This window comes from Caenorhabditis briggsae (genome assembly GCF_000004555.2).
Source record: "Caenorhabditis briggsae complete genome, chrX, whole genome shotgun sequence".
In the NCBI taxonomy this organism is placed as follows: domain Eukaryota; kingdom Metazoa; phylum Nematoda; class Chromadorea; order Rhabditida; family Rhabditidae; genus Caenorhabditis; species Caenorhabditis briggsae.
The window spans coordinates 8,609,775-8,622,446 of NC_013491.2; the positions used below are offsets into that span (position 1 = coordinate 8,609,775).

The 12,672-nt window shown below is 37.4% G+C and overlaps 2 protein-coding genes across 2 annotated transcripts; both read left to right on the top strand.

Moving 5' to 3' along the window:
• Nucleotides 1–4,084: 4,084 nt before the first annotated feature.
• On the top strand, nucleotides 4,085–6,923 carry Cbr-wrt-6 (the record flags this gene model as incomplete). The annotated part of the gene is made up of 8 exons (XM_045239489.1): nucleotides 4,085–4,339; nucleotides 4,969–5,228; nucleotides 5,272–5,327; nucleotides 5,375–5,573; nucleotides 5,626–5,833; nucleotides 5,912–6,184; nucleotides 6,232–6,515; nucleotides 6,572–6,923. 8 exons carry the CDS (start codon nucleotides 4,085–4,087, stop codon nucleotides 6,921–6,923), a joined length of 1,887 nt encoding a protein of 628 aa, XP_045095364.1.
• Nucleotides 6,924–10,758: 3,835 nt separating this feature from the next.
• Nucleotides 10,759–11,948, top strand: CBG14223 (the record flags this gene model as incomplete). The annotated part of the gene is made up of 4 exons (XM_002644337.1): nucleotides 10,759–10,845; nucleotides 10,950–11,144; nucleotides 11,622–11,733; nucleotides 11,779–11,948. The coding sequence occupies 4 exons, from the start codon at nucleotides 10,759–10,761 to the stop codon at nucleotides 11,946–11,948; spliced, it is 564 nt and encodes a 187-aa protein (XP_002644383.1).
• Nucleotides 11,949–12,672: the final 724 nt, after the last annotated feature.

Here is a 12,672-nt window from a genome sequence, read left to right on the forward strand (position 1 = left end):
TCCATCAAAAGTTTTGGACACTCTCGACACCAATCATAACGAATTCCGGTATTCCAATTTGGGATGGACGGAGAAAACGGAGAAGTCGGCAAAACCAATTGAATGTCGCACTCCACGTGACAGTATTTCCCGTCATAATTGAACCAATTGGGAATCGTAGAATCCGGGGGAATACCCAGGAAAACCAACTAGATGCTTCTTTCGAGGAAAACATCATTGACTAGTCGGAAGAGATGAGAGACATCCAAAAAACAGTTTTGATGATGACGACAGGTCTTGAGATTGTTCCTCAACATGAAAACTAATAAAGCCGTGCATTAAGCTGGCTATATAACAATCATATGATGTGGGCCGACGATTACGCAAATGCATTCGATCAGGTACAAACATACCCGTTTGTTTCTATCATATTCAGGCGTTCCCGGATAGTCGATTGTCAGAAAATTATAAATGTGTCTAGCTTTTCTGGTTTCGCACTTGGAAACTGTTGAATTGAAAATTCCTGGATTGATTTGTGATGCTATTTTTTTTGTTAACCGATGATTTTGATCCCTGATTCCTAGGATGTGGGACATTTTTGTAGTTCTGTAATAGGTAAGTCTAGAAAATATATTTCCAAAAAAAGATTTGAAAGTTGTCAATGTGACTTGACAAATCCGATATAGCTTTTATTTCGACCTTTTTATCTCTCTCGATTACTGTAAAAGGTTTTGAAAAAAGTTTTTACAAAAAATTTCTGAAAAATATGATCTTTTTTGAAATTTCACACTGGAAATAACACAAGTCGAGTCAAAATTAAAAGTATGGGGGTTTCTAAGATTTCGGTATTCGACAAATTTTCAAAAAAAAACTTTTTAAGATTTCATTATAATACTGTTTTTTGAAACAAAAGAATAATCGCGTTTGAAACTGCGTCATAGGTGGATTTTTTAATTTTTCAATTTTTTTAAAAATCGCGATTCTGAAAACTAGTTTGAAACGATTTTAGACACCATAGTGCTCAGAACTTTTTCGCTGAAAGAAATCATTTCAAAAAACTGCGAAAAAATTGCTTTCAGGGTTTGACAGTGAACATTTCGCGTAATTTTCTATTCTGGGACCTTTGTTCATTCAGTTTGTCGGATTCCTATTTAAAATTCACAAATCTCAAATTGTTTTAGGACCTTGTAGAACTTTTTTGAAAACTTCACCAAAACTTAAAATTTTCCAAGTTTATCCATGACCTAACCATTCCCGTCTCTCCCAACATTCACTCCTCTCCCGAAACTTTGAAAGCGATGTGATTAAGTTTTTTCCCACATTAATGTTAACTTTTTGATCACTGATAACCGATTACCCGTTTCGTTAGTTTCCCGAAATTCTAATCTTCCGATCTTTTGATCGAGGCCCGCTTCAACTACACTATATATTTTTTGCCAACAGCATAACCGATAAAAATACTTTTTCCCCGCTCTTTTCCTTAATCTCGAAACGTCGAAATTCCGTTTTATAACTTCTCCAGCTGACACCTGAACTAATCAGCGCGCATCTCTTGCATCCTTGACGGAAAACAGTTCCGTTTGTTTTTTTCCGTTTTTCTCTTCAAATGTTTTTCGTTATCGGAGGTGCTAAGAAACGATTAGCAATGAAAGCGAAATTGTATACACAGTAATTACGATGAAACTAATCTGAACTGCCGATCTCTCGAAAAAAAAACACAGTTTTGCTATTATTACTGTTAAATCTAAATGTCAACGGGAAGAAGAAAACATAAATTGAGACTATTTCTTCCATGATTGAATTTATATCCTTTTCTAAGTTCCGCCGTTTCAGTATCCTTTCGTCCGTAAATGAATTGAATATTTTCAAAGAAACATTAAGGGGATTTGCATCCTGGAAAATCTTTATCTCGACTCTAGTTTGACGAGCGTATTCCACGAATTAGATCCCGGTCTTCATAATGTATGATCAGTGAAGAAAAAATCGCAACAAACATTATACGCGATACACGATTTTTGAAATTCATTCATCCTCATGATTGTTGCTGATAAGGATGCCGCGATCGCGAGATCAAATTATTAAGAAACATCGGAATCATTTAACATTTTGTTTTACAGCTGCCCCCGTTTTCATCTACAAAAAGAAACTTGCTTAGCGTGTGTAGCAAGATAAAATTGCCAATGATTTTCGTGGTGAGAAGTGGAACATGATCAAAGGTTCGATGTTGTCATCGTCATCGGGTATAGTTTGAGGAAACAACGAGCGAGTGGATCTATGGAACCGGCCAGTTTTTTCTGAGTCTGGAAGCAAAATTTTGTGACGAAACATCCTGATTCGAATACAAATCGTACGAGATGAGATCAACAAGTTTTTCGTGTAGTGCTAAACTTGATCAGGAGGTGTTCTGGAGTTTCTAAAACTAGAACGGAGGCAGGAAATGTTTGGAAATTGAAAACGCTACTAAATTTTAGTAGAAGAAATCACTAAAATTTTCAAACAGTACAGAGTTCATTCTCGACAACGTTACTGTCTCTGATGACACTACCCATCCACTTTTTGAAATTTTGAAAATTTTGTTTATTCACCGAAGGGAGTGATACCTCTGACACGTAAAGAATAGAATGGTTGGAATTATAATTAAACAAAATATCGGATGTAGATATTGAAGTGACGGGGAACTCGGTGGACACTGGTAGTTAGTAGTTAATGCTATTTAATAAAAGCGAATGATTAAAATCACATTTTGACAATCTGTATTTGAAAGTCTTTCACGAAGGTTTTACCGGGATACTTGAACTAAATTTATCTACTTTCTTGTGAGAGCTATCCGAAAATGTCAGACTGACAAACTATTTCTGATACTATTATGCATGGTTTGTCTTCTGAATATTTTTCTATACCTTTGACAGGAGACAAAACAAGTTTGCTCAAAGTTGACAATTAAATAAACCTGCAGATTTTTCAGTTGTTTACATTATTTCTAGTGGTTCAAGAAAAGTGAGTACAGTTTCAGTAAATTTTGGTCTGCAATTGACTCCCGGGCACTCTAGAATTTGTAGCACAAAATCCAGAGAAAGAGGGACAAAAACTTTCTCTATGATTTTTCTTTTCAACTTTTTCCCTTCAAAACCATCTTGACCTACGCAAACCAAGAACTTGGTACTTGACCACCAACACCTCACACACTCGATTTGATTCAGCTTTTCATTAACCCTGTTCCCCTCCCCGCACATCTCTCCAGTTTTCTCTCTCTCCATTTAAATCTACAGAAGAAAAAGAATGTGTCCGTTTTCTACAGTATCCGCCAACTACTCTCTATCCCCCACTCATCATCATGACGCTTCTTCAAAATTGGCCGAAACTAAAGTATACACGATGAGAAATCATCTCGAACTTTTGCGATCTACGTGGAGAGGGAGTGAGAGAAGGTGAGAGAACTAGGTGGGAGTGGATCTGTGTGATTCATAAAAACGCGCTGAAATTAGTGAAAACCGGGAAAGACGACGAGGTATCGAAGGGGGAGGTGCTTGTTTCTTCAGTGTCGTATAAAAGTGGAACCGAGCAGAGCAGTTTTGCCATGTTGGTCGTCGGTGGTCACAAACACCTCTCCATATCCCATCCATCTAGCCCTTCGGTCTCAATTTCGACGATCCATTCTTTTTCTCATCTCATCTCTCCTTCCTTTTCTTGTTTCTTTCTGCCCTCCGTTGGGGGGCTTAACACCGTAATCCTCAACAATTACACGTCGGATGTCTTGCTTGTGGAGTCTCAAGTCTCATTTCCTTTACTTTCCTTTATTCATTCGATTTCAAATGCATTCCTCTTTTCTGTTAGAAACATTTTTTGGTTCTCTCTTGGTTTACAAGCTGGAAATCCATGCTAGTCTAGCCAGTTTACCATTTTCACTTCACTATTACCAACTTTCATTCATTCCAAAAGTTTTCTTTGTTTTGTTTTGGTTGCTGTTCCTAGTCAGGTTAATTCATTCACAGATTAAGTTAAAATAATTTCTCTTTGTCCTAATTTCTTCTAATTATGTACATTTTTTCTCCTTATTTTTTGTTTTCTCTCTAATATCCTCCTAAAATCCAGTTGAACTTTCAGAATGAGATTACTACTCAACTTGTGTCTGCCTTTTTGTATTCTTTTCGCATCCGCAATCGCTGATTCCTATCATGACGGTGGATCATGTGGTACCAACTCCATTCCATATAAAATGGAAGTGGACAGTGACGGGAAGCCAGGTACGGTAGTTCTCGATTTTCTAGAAAAAAGTTTCGTTCCAGTAATTTCATGCGAGGCACCATCTTGCTTGGGACTCACATCGTCGCTAAAATCTCGTCCTAGAGAATTGTCGGTGGTGAGTTTTAAAGGATGTATAGAGGGATTGGAGGGGATGCCTCATAAAAGAGTTTTATAGTTGTAATTCTTTCCTCATCGTATGGCTATATTGTTTTTCCGGACATAGAAGGAAACACCTAGAAAGTGAAACTCAAGAAGACCGGAGAATAATTTAGAAAGACATAGTGAGAGGTTGATTGAGCGAATTAGTTGATAGGATTTTGAAACAGTATAGTCATCAGCTTCTTCTTTTTTATCGGGCCGGTCAAAAAAGCTTATAGTCTGTTTCAATTTTTTTTTATGTTTCATTAGTCCATTAGAGCGTCTCAGCTGATCTTTGAGACATAGCAAATTAATCTAGAATGTTTCTTCTCTTTTTGATGCTTATTCATCATCTGCTGCTTTAATGCGTTCTCTGCCTTCTAATTGTGTCCATGTCAAGAATATACGTAAGCAAGCAAATTAATTGACGGTGCGCATCGGCGATCAAAAGTGCATGAAACTGGATGACCGGAACTGTCCGCGTGTGTGTGTACTTCTTGGTCGAAAAGCAACCATAATAATGAGTGATGAATGGTAGTAGAAATGGTATTACGAACAATCCGGTGGTCGTTCGCTGGTTTTTACAATATTCTATTTCTTTTTTAGAGCTGCGATCCATTCAAGGAGGTTGTTTGTGTGGACGAACTACAATGGACTTCTGGATTAGTGGAGATTAATAATGGAACACATAGAACATTAAAAACCGAGTGCTGTTCTTACGAAGAAATGGCGACTGCTAAGAATGTCAAAAGCATCTTCCTAGGTCCCGGACAATCTTATGTTGGAGGGCTTGTAGAGAAAGATGGAGAAGAATCAGGATTCGATTTGATCAAAGAGATCAGAAAAACTGTGAACGCCGATAATCAGTAAGCGAATGAGCTCTGATGTTTTAAAACATCGTTTTTCCAGGGTACAATACATTGTTGGAGTTTACCGTATGGTGTGTAACGCACGTTCTGACTCAAGTGAGCCCAAAACATAGCTTACTCTCAAAACCAGAATAATTTTCCAGGCGAGGAACTACCAGTACTTTCCCGTAACAGAAGAAAGCTTCGCGAGAGAGTTGGAAAATATGATGACTATGAGGAGGATAGACATTACCGTAGACGGCGCCCATTTGCCATGAGAAGACGTGCTCTTCTTCAAAGACTCGAGGATTACTACGACGACTACGAATACGATTTTAGACCCATGAGAAGACCATTCAGAAAGTAATGTTATATTCATTTACAAGTAGCACCGCTCTAACTGAAACATTTTCAGAAGCCGCCTTCCATACAACGAGAACGCCCTCTGGCCCCTTCAATACTCCGCTCCACAACGATCCCGCGTCTTCGCTGAGAACACCTACAACGAGAAGACAGGTTTGTTAGAGACAATGCAAGACGGAACTGCAGCTCTTTCTAACTATGGTGATTCTTCAGTAGAATCCGGTCCACTTCCACCACCACCCAGCTCCAGCTACATCGATGTGAGTTTAGTTTCGCTTGCTTCTAATTTCTCATCATGCCTAACACTAATTCGTCACTAACTTTTACTAACTTTCTAGTCTCAAAACATTGCGCCAGCGTCGCCCTCGGTGCAGTCGCCGGCGTACCCACAGAACTCCCAAATGCCACAACCGCCACCATCTGACTCCTACGCTGGATCCTATCAACAACAAAACTCATACACCTCGTATAATGGATACCCAACCGCTGATAACAGTCAGTACAATGGATACCCGGCTATGCAACAGCCAGCATACCAGCCAGCTTACCAACCAGCCTATCAGCCAGCCTACCAGCCAGCATACAGTCCATCTTCCTACTCTGGATATTCGGTAAGATAAGCACGAGCAGATAGTTTTAAATTCAAAAATGATTCCAGCCAAATCTGAACGGATACTTTACAAAAATGCAGTGCTTCTCTGGAGACATGGAGGTTGAAACTGAAGATGGAGTTAAATTAATTAAAGACTTGAAAATCGGAGACAAAGTACTCAGTATGGACGAGGCATTCGTGACGTACTCGCCAATTATCATGTTCCTGCACAAACGCGACGACGAGAAAGCCGAATTTAATCTTATTGAAACCTCGAACGGACATTCAATCAAGCTGACTGATAATCATTTGATCTACGTCTCCGATTGCAACGCGCGATCTGATTTGAAGTGAGTGGGAGCGAGACCCGGTTGATTCGAAACATGTATCCGATTTTTTTTTGTAGATTGGTCGCCGCAAAAGAAGTCAAGATGGACGATTGCATTCACGTCACAACAGAGAACAATGCCGTGATCAAGAAAAAGGTCTCAAAGATCAGCAAGGTAGTGGATACCGGAATCTACTCGCCACTCACCTCAACAGGAGATATCATTGTGAACCGCGTTCTAGCATCCTGTCACTCTAATCTCGCCTTGAAATCTCTCCAACAAACATTCTTCTCACTCTACAAACGGACGTCAGGTGTCTTTAACAGTTTTGCACTCTTCAAAACATCCCAAGATGATGGAAGTCTACCAGTTGGTGTGGAAACTCTAACGAGTGTCATGGATCTATTCATACCACAATCATTCGTTTAACCACGTCTTCTCACAGAACTAATAAGTTGTGATAATAATTGGAACGTTGTTTAATAATGGTTATTTATTTATGTATGCTTCATTTTGCTTCTGCTTTTATCCAGCCCCCTCTCATCATGTTAAACTATGCGGTTATTATGTGCATTTTGGTTGCAGCTGTTTTTCTTTCACTGTCACCCTGCCATGTTTTAAGAAACGAATAAACGATGAATCTGTGCAAAAAGTTTTTTTTGTCTTGTTGCTTCAAATGTCTTTTCAAAATCTATACATTTCAAAACAAAAAATAAAGCAAAAGTAAGACTGATGAATTTGGCAAATAATTTACAATCTATTCATCACATAACATGAAACACTATACTCCTGAAACAAAAAAAAGACTAATCTAGTTTGTCAGGTAAAATGTAAAAACCGAGAAAATGCGAATCAAATATTAGAACCTCCTAATGTCAAAGTTTCTTAGCAAGTCTACAATTTTATCAGAACTCTTCAACTAAAGCCTGCATTAGAACGGCGCTCGAACTTTGAGCAAACTCATACTTTTAACTGCACGGTCTTCCCAGTTGGAAATTGGAACTGCAAGCAAGTAGAGCGTCATTATAAAAAATTTTCCGCTTATTTTTACAACGAAAAATCGGTTTTCAGCTATTCTTTCTAATTTTTCCCATTTTTACAACTGTTTGTCTATTCAGAATGTTTGTTAAGCAAAAACAAACTTTTTTAAAACCTAAAAATGCAAAAACAGACAACATGAAAAAAAAAAAAAAAATTGGTGATGAGGTCGGAATTTTAGCAGCTTTCCGAAAAAATCTTCAAAGGTATTATCCGCTAGAAATCTTTCTCGATTAAAAAGTTTATCGCGATTTTCGGGAGAAATCTAGAATTCCTAAAATCTCTTTCGGCGATTTTTGTTCAAACTTGCTGTTTTTCCATGGGTGACGTCGGTGCCTTCGGCTGATGAACATTTTGTGTTGACAAAAAATGAAAAAATACCTGAATGTTTTTTAAAAGAACAAAAAATTTGCGCCGCGCGAACGCGCTCTGCTGACAAAAAACACTTGTAGCTTGAATTTTCAGCTGGGGAGAGTATGAACAGTAAGAAATATTGGAAATGTTCCAATGACGAATTATTGGTAATATTTCATTGAGTGTTTTATCAGTTTATTATTTTTTGATATTTTTCACAGAATACAAGAACACCGTTTCAGAATTGACCACTGCAGGACGCTTCTATGAAGGGGTTTTTCGTAGACTCTCCAATAATTTAATTGAAAAAATCTATTTTTTTTATTGTTGCTCAAAGCCAAAGAACAGTTTTTAAACTTTCATCCGACAACAATTTCTCCTTTAAAAACTTATGTTTCATGTACATAGAATCCACGTTTTCGTAACATGTACACGATATATGTAATCCGAGTCGTGGAGGGCCCCCAATTCCAAGTGTTTTGAGAAGAAACTGACCGAGTGTTACAAAACATTGTCGTCTCAAATTTGTGTCAGACGACGACAACGGATTGCCGCTCGGCAAGTCTCGGTATATTCTTACCTCAATTCTGTTTTAGTGCACGGGGGAGCTCTTCTTCAGCCTCTTCTTGCCACTCTCATCTCCCTTTCTCTTATCGGTTGACCTTTTGTCATTTGGTCCCAATTGTTGCTTCTTCTATGTGACGGATGGTGGGTCTTTGAGGGGTTTTTCTCTACTAGACAGGATATTTTCTTGCCTCTCGGGGTTTTTTTTTTGTTTTTGCCCATCAATTGAATTCGGGAACAAGGATCGTGGAGGAATGATAAGAGAGATGAAAAAGTTGGCAAGGCCGAACACAGATAGCTCCTTGTGACGTCTAGTTTTTTGAGGTAGATTTTGAACCCTTTGATAATTTCAAAAAATTTCTCTAAAATTATCATTTTATGAACAACTTTTTAAAAATTTCCAAATCTTTTGTTGAATAAAACAGTTCAAGACATCTCCAAGTAAAATTTAAGGGTCTTAAACAAAAATCAGTTTAGAGAAAATCATTTTTGAAAGATTTTTTCCATCCAAACTGGTCAAATGTAAGCCCGCTATAAAAAGCGATTTATAACCAATTCAACTTTTTTTTTGCATTGAATATTGTTCATAACAATTTTTGAACGATACTCCAAAAATACTACAATAGCGAACTTCATATTTCCTTTGAAAGAAACCGACGAAAACCGTTAATTTAGGCCTTCTCACCTTGACATGGTTCCTATTAGATGCTCGATATGTTTTCTTTTAGAAATTTACAATTCATCCCAAAATCACTCTAACAGATAAATGATTGATGTGTGCGCTCTCCTCTGATTTTTCTTCTTGATTCTGCCATACAATCTAGATGTCCCACAGAGAGAAAAAGTTGTTAAATATATCTTCCCAAGGTTTTCCAATAACTCATTTCACGTTTCGAAATGACATCAGAGCAGAACACGGGGTCGTCGCCACAAATCTTGTACGTGTATCGGACGACACGGGGTGGAAAATTGAGAAGTTTCCGGATTCCTGGGAAATGACTAGGTTATACAAGTAATCCATCTCATGTATCCCGCGCTCTAGTTTCATTTTTCGCTCCCCGAGCAAATTTTGCAGGAAAATGGTCTTTCTATTTTGAACGTCACTCCTTTTCTCCGTTGTCTTTTCTCTCTCGCGCCTTGTTTTTGAACAGTAGAGAGCTCAACATTTCAGATAAGAATTAGTTCTCACTAGTGGATTATGACTATATTGTACAACATGTCAAAGATTAGAGTTTGGCAACTTTTGACTTGCTTTTTGAAGTTTCCTTCTCTTTCGATACACATTCAAAGATAATTTTTTTGTCTCCAATCAATTTCAAACCTGAAAAATAATCACTGGGTGGTATTGCATTAATCATCTCGAATGCCAATGTGTCATGGCATAGGCATACAAACTCGACGATATATCCTAGTTGTCAGAACACGCCAGCTGACGTTCAGTGAGAGAAACGATAGGGAGGTTTGTAAGAAAAGAGACCTTTTAGTATGGCGGTGAGGAGACACCGAGAGAGATAGTCTATGGGCCATTTTCTCGGGGCGATTTGCAGGTGTCAACCGCAGATTTATCAAAATCTGAATGTTGTTTCAGTGGTTATACTCATTTTCTTTATTGAAAAAGTTCATGAGTCGGTGTTTCCATTTGTTTCCAATTTGCTCATTCGTTTCAAATGTTTCGAAACGGATCTAGTTTTAAAAAAGCACATAAATCAGAGACTGCAAATGCGATGTGTAGCAATTGGCAGCTAACAAAATGCAACATTTTTCGAAAAACAAGCCAGTGGGATTTTTTTCAGTGGGATTTTCACGTGTCGCAGTTTGACACTACACATTTTTTATAGGTAATAAAATCAAACCCGCTGAGCATCTGTTCTTTTTCATTTTCGTTTTAGGGGCAATCAAAAGGTTCTTAAAATTTTAGAACGAGTTCATGAAGATAATTAATTGTTGCTTTTATTGTATATTGTGTGAATTTCATATTTTACAGTCAACAATAATTCACCATCAGCCTTTCTCAATGATTTTCTTGTTGATACCGATTTTCTTATAATCCTCTTTGCCCCTTTAAAAAATCATAAAATATACATTTTTCATAATATCCTATTTTTGTTTTTCCAATGTTCAAAACCAGTACCGCACATAGTTCTCCTGAAAACTGGTGTAATCTCTTCAGCTACTCAGCGTTCGCCTTTTGTCTCAACTCGTGTAATTTCACTTGTTTACAACAACCACAACAACCCATCCCCACCTCCCGTCTCCGCTACCACAATGATTTATTCACGACAGTTTCCGTTTACTTTTTTCCAGAAGCATGGGAATGGCCCAACAATATAACCCAAGCGACGCGTTTTTCTTCGGAGAAGCCTACACGACGTTCAATAATAGAATGCATGTTACGGTAAGATTTTTTGTTTTTGAACAAATTTAAAATGTGAAAAATAAAATTAATATTTTTATTTACTGCGTTGTTAGCCAAATTAGCTAAATAAAATATTCTTTCAGGTCGCCGCCCGGATAATTCTTGCCGTTGAGCTAATAATGCTATTTATTACCGTAGTCATTGTCCCGTTGACTATAGGATTTTTCGACACGATCTCCTTATTTCAAATTCTAGTATGCGGATCCATTTGGGTCATGGCGTGCTTAGCATTGCGACGACATAGACACGCTTTGCTCTGGCCTATGATAATTATGAAGGTTGGCGTTTTTCTATATACATTATCAGTACAAAGATACTCATAAACATATTTTTATTCAATTTTCGGTCATTTGGACTATTTTCAGGAATCTGGAGCTCGGCGGTCAAGTTTTCAATCACTTTGAAAACTTTGGAGGATGTGAAACAAACCTAAATTGGAACTATGCATTCACAGAAATTTCGAAATTTATATTTTTCCCTTTATTGGCCGATTTTTAATGACACTTTTTTCCTGTTTTCAGTTGAAAGGCGAGCCAAAAAGAGGTATTTCGGGAATCGGCAAATACTTGGAAAACTAGGAGTTTTACAAAAATTTCTGTGAATGCAAAGTTTTCAATCTAATATTGTTTCAAACCCTCACAAATTTTCAAAATGATCGAAAACTTGGCAGCAGCGCAAGTGCTCCAAATGACCAAAATCGGATTAAGAATAATATAGTGACCGATTCTGTAATTAAACGAAAAATTGCTTTACAGGTCTGTGAAATTATCCTTGGCGTATTCCTAATAGTGATCGCTGCACTATTAGCTGTGGTCCGTCGACGTGTTCTTCTTCGGTTGATGCAATGGAGGATAACCACAATTGATCGTAAGTCATATATAAAGAATTACCCCAATAAAAAATTATTTTCAGACTCCAACCAAGGCATTCACATCATTGCTTTATTGCTTTTCATGTTCCTTCAAATTGTGTACAACACAATAGCCGTCCAAACACTATGGGACGTGTTTGAGTATCTTCGACAACGAACGTATTTCATATACAATCAGGAGCGCACCGCGGTGCACCAGTATTTTTTGTGAAAGACACCTTCTATATTTTATTTATTTTTTACTTCAATTTTCTTCTCAAAAATTTACGATTTCGGGCCAACCATTCAAATTTGTGATGTTTAAAATGTGATCTTTAGGGAACGAAAATTCTAATCTCCTAGAGCTTTAGTTGGCTGATGTTTGACTATCTATTACTGCTACTCGAATAAATTTTTCAGCTAATTTTGTCTTCTGGTGGCATTTTCAGATTTAATTACAAAAACAAAAGGGCGTGTTGAGCCCATTCATTCTGTTCGTTTTTTCTGAAAACGGCGTTTCTTGTTGAGATGGATAGTTTTCGAACTTTAATTGATTTGAAAAATTCTCCATCACCAATTAAAATAAGTAGAGATTACTCATTTGGGAGTGGCGCTTCGTATCTCTTCCTAATTTTTTTTCAATTTATTTTTTATCGTTAAAAAACGAACTTTGCTGTCTCCCGTAAAACCCTTCCTTGTTCTTGGTATCTGTCTGTTTAGATCAGCTCCTGTTCCGCAAGTCACTTTGAATCATCTTCAAAAAAGTTTCAATGAGATTGACATCCATTTCTTTTTTTCGGTAAAATTGGGGTGGTTTTTTCCCATTTATTTTTTGTTGTCTCTTTTTTTCTATATAGGATAAACTACATTTAAATAGCATGAAAATAGCAAGTATCTTCTCACTGCGGGTCGTCACTTTTCTCTGAATAACATCAGCCGTTGCTAGTGTCGAATTA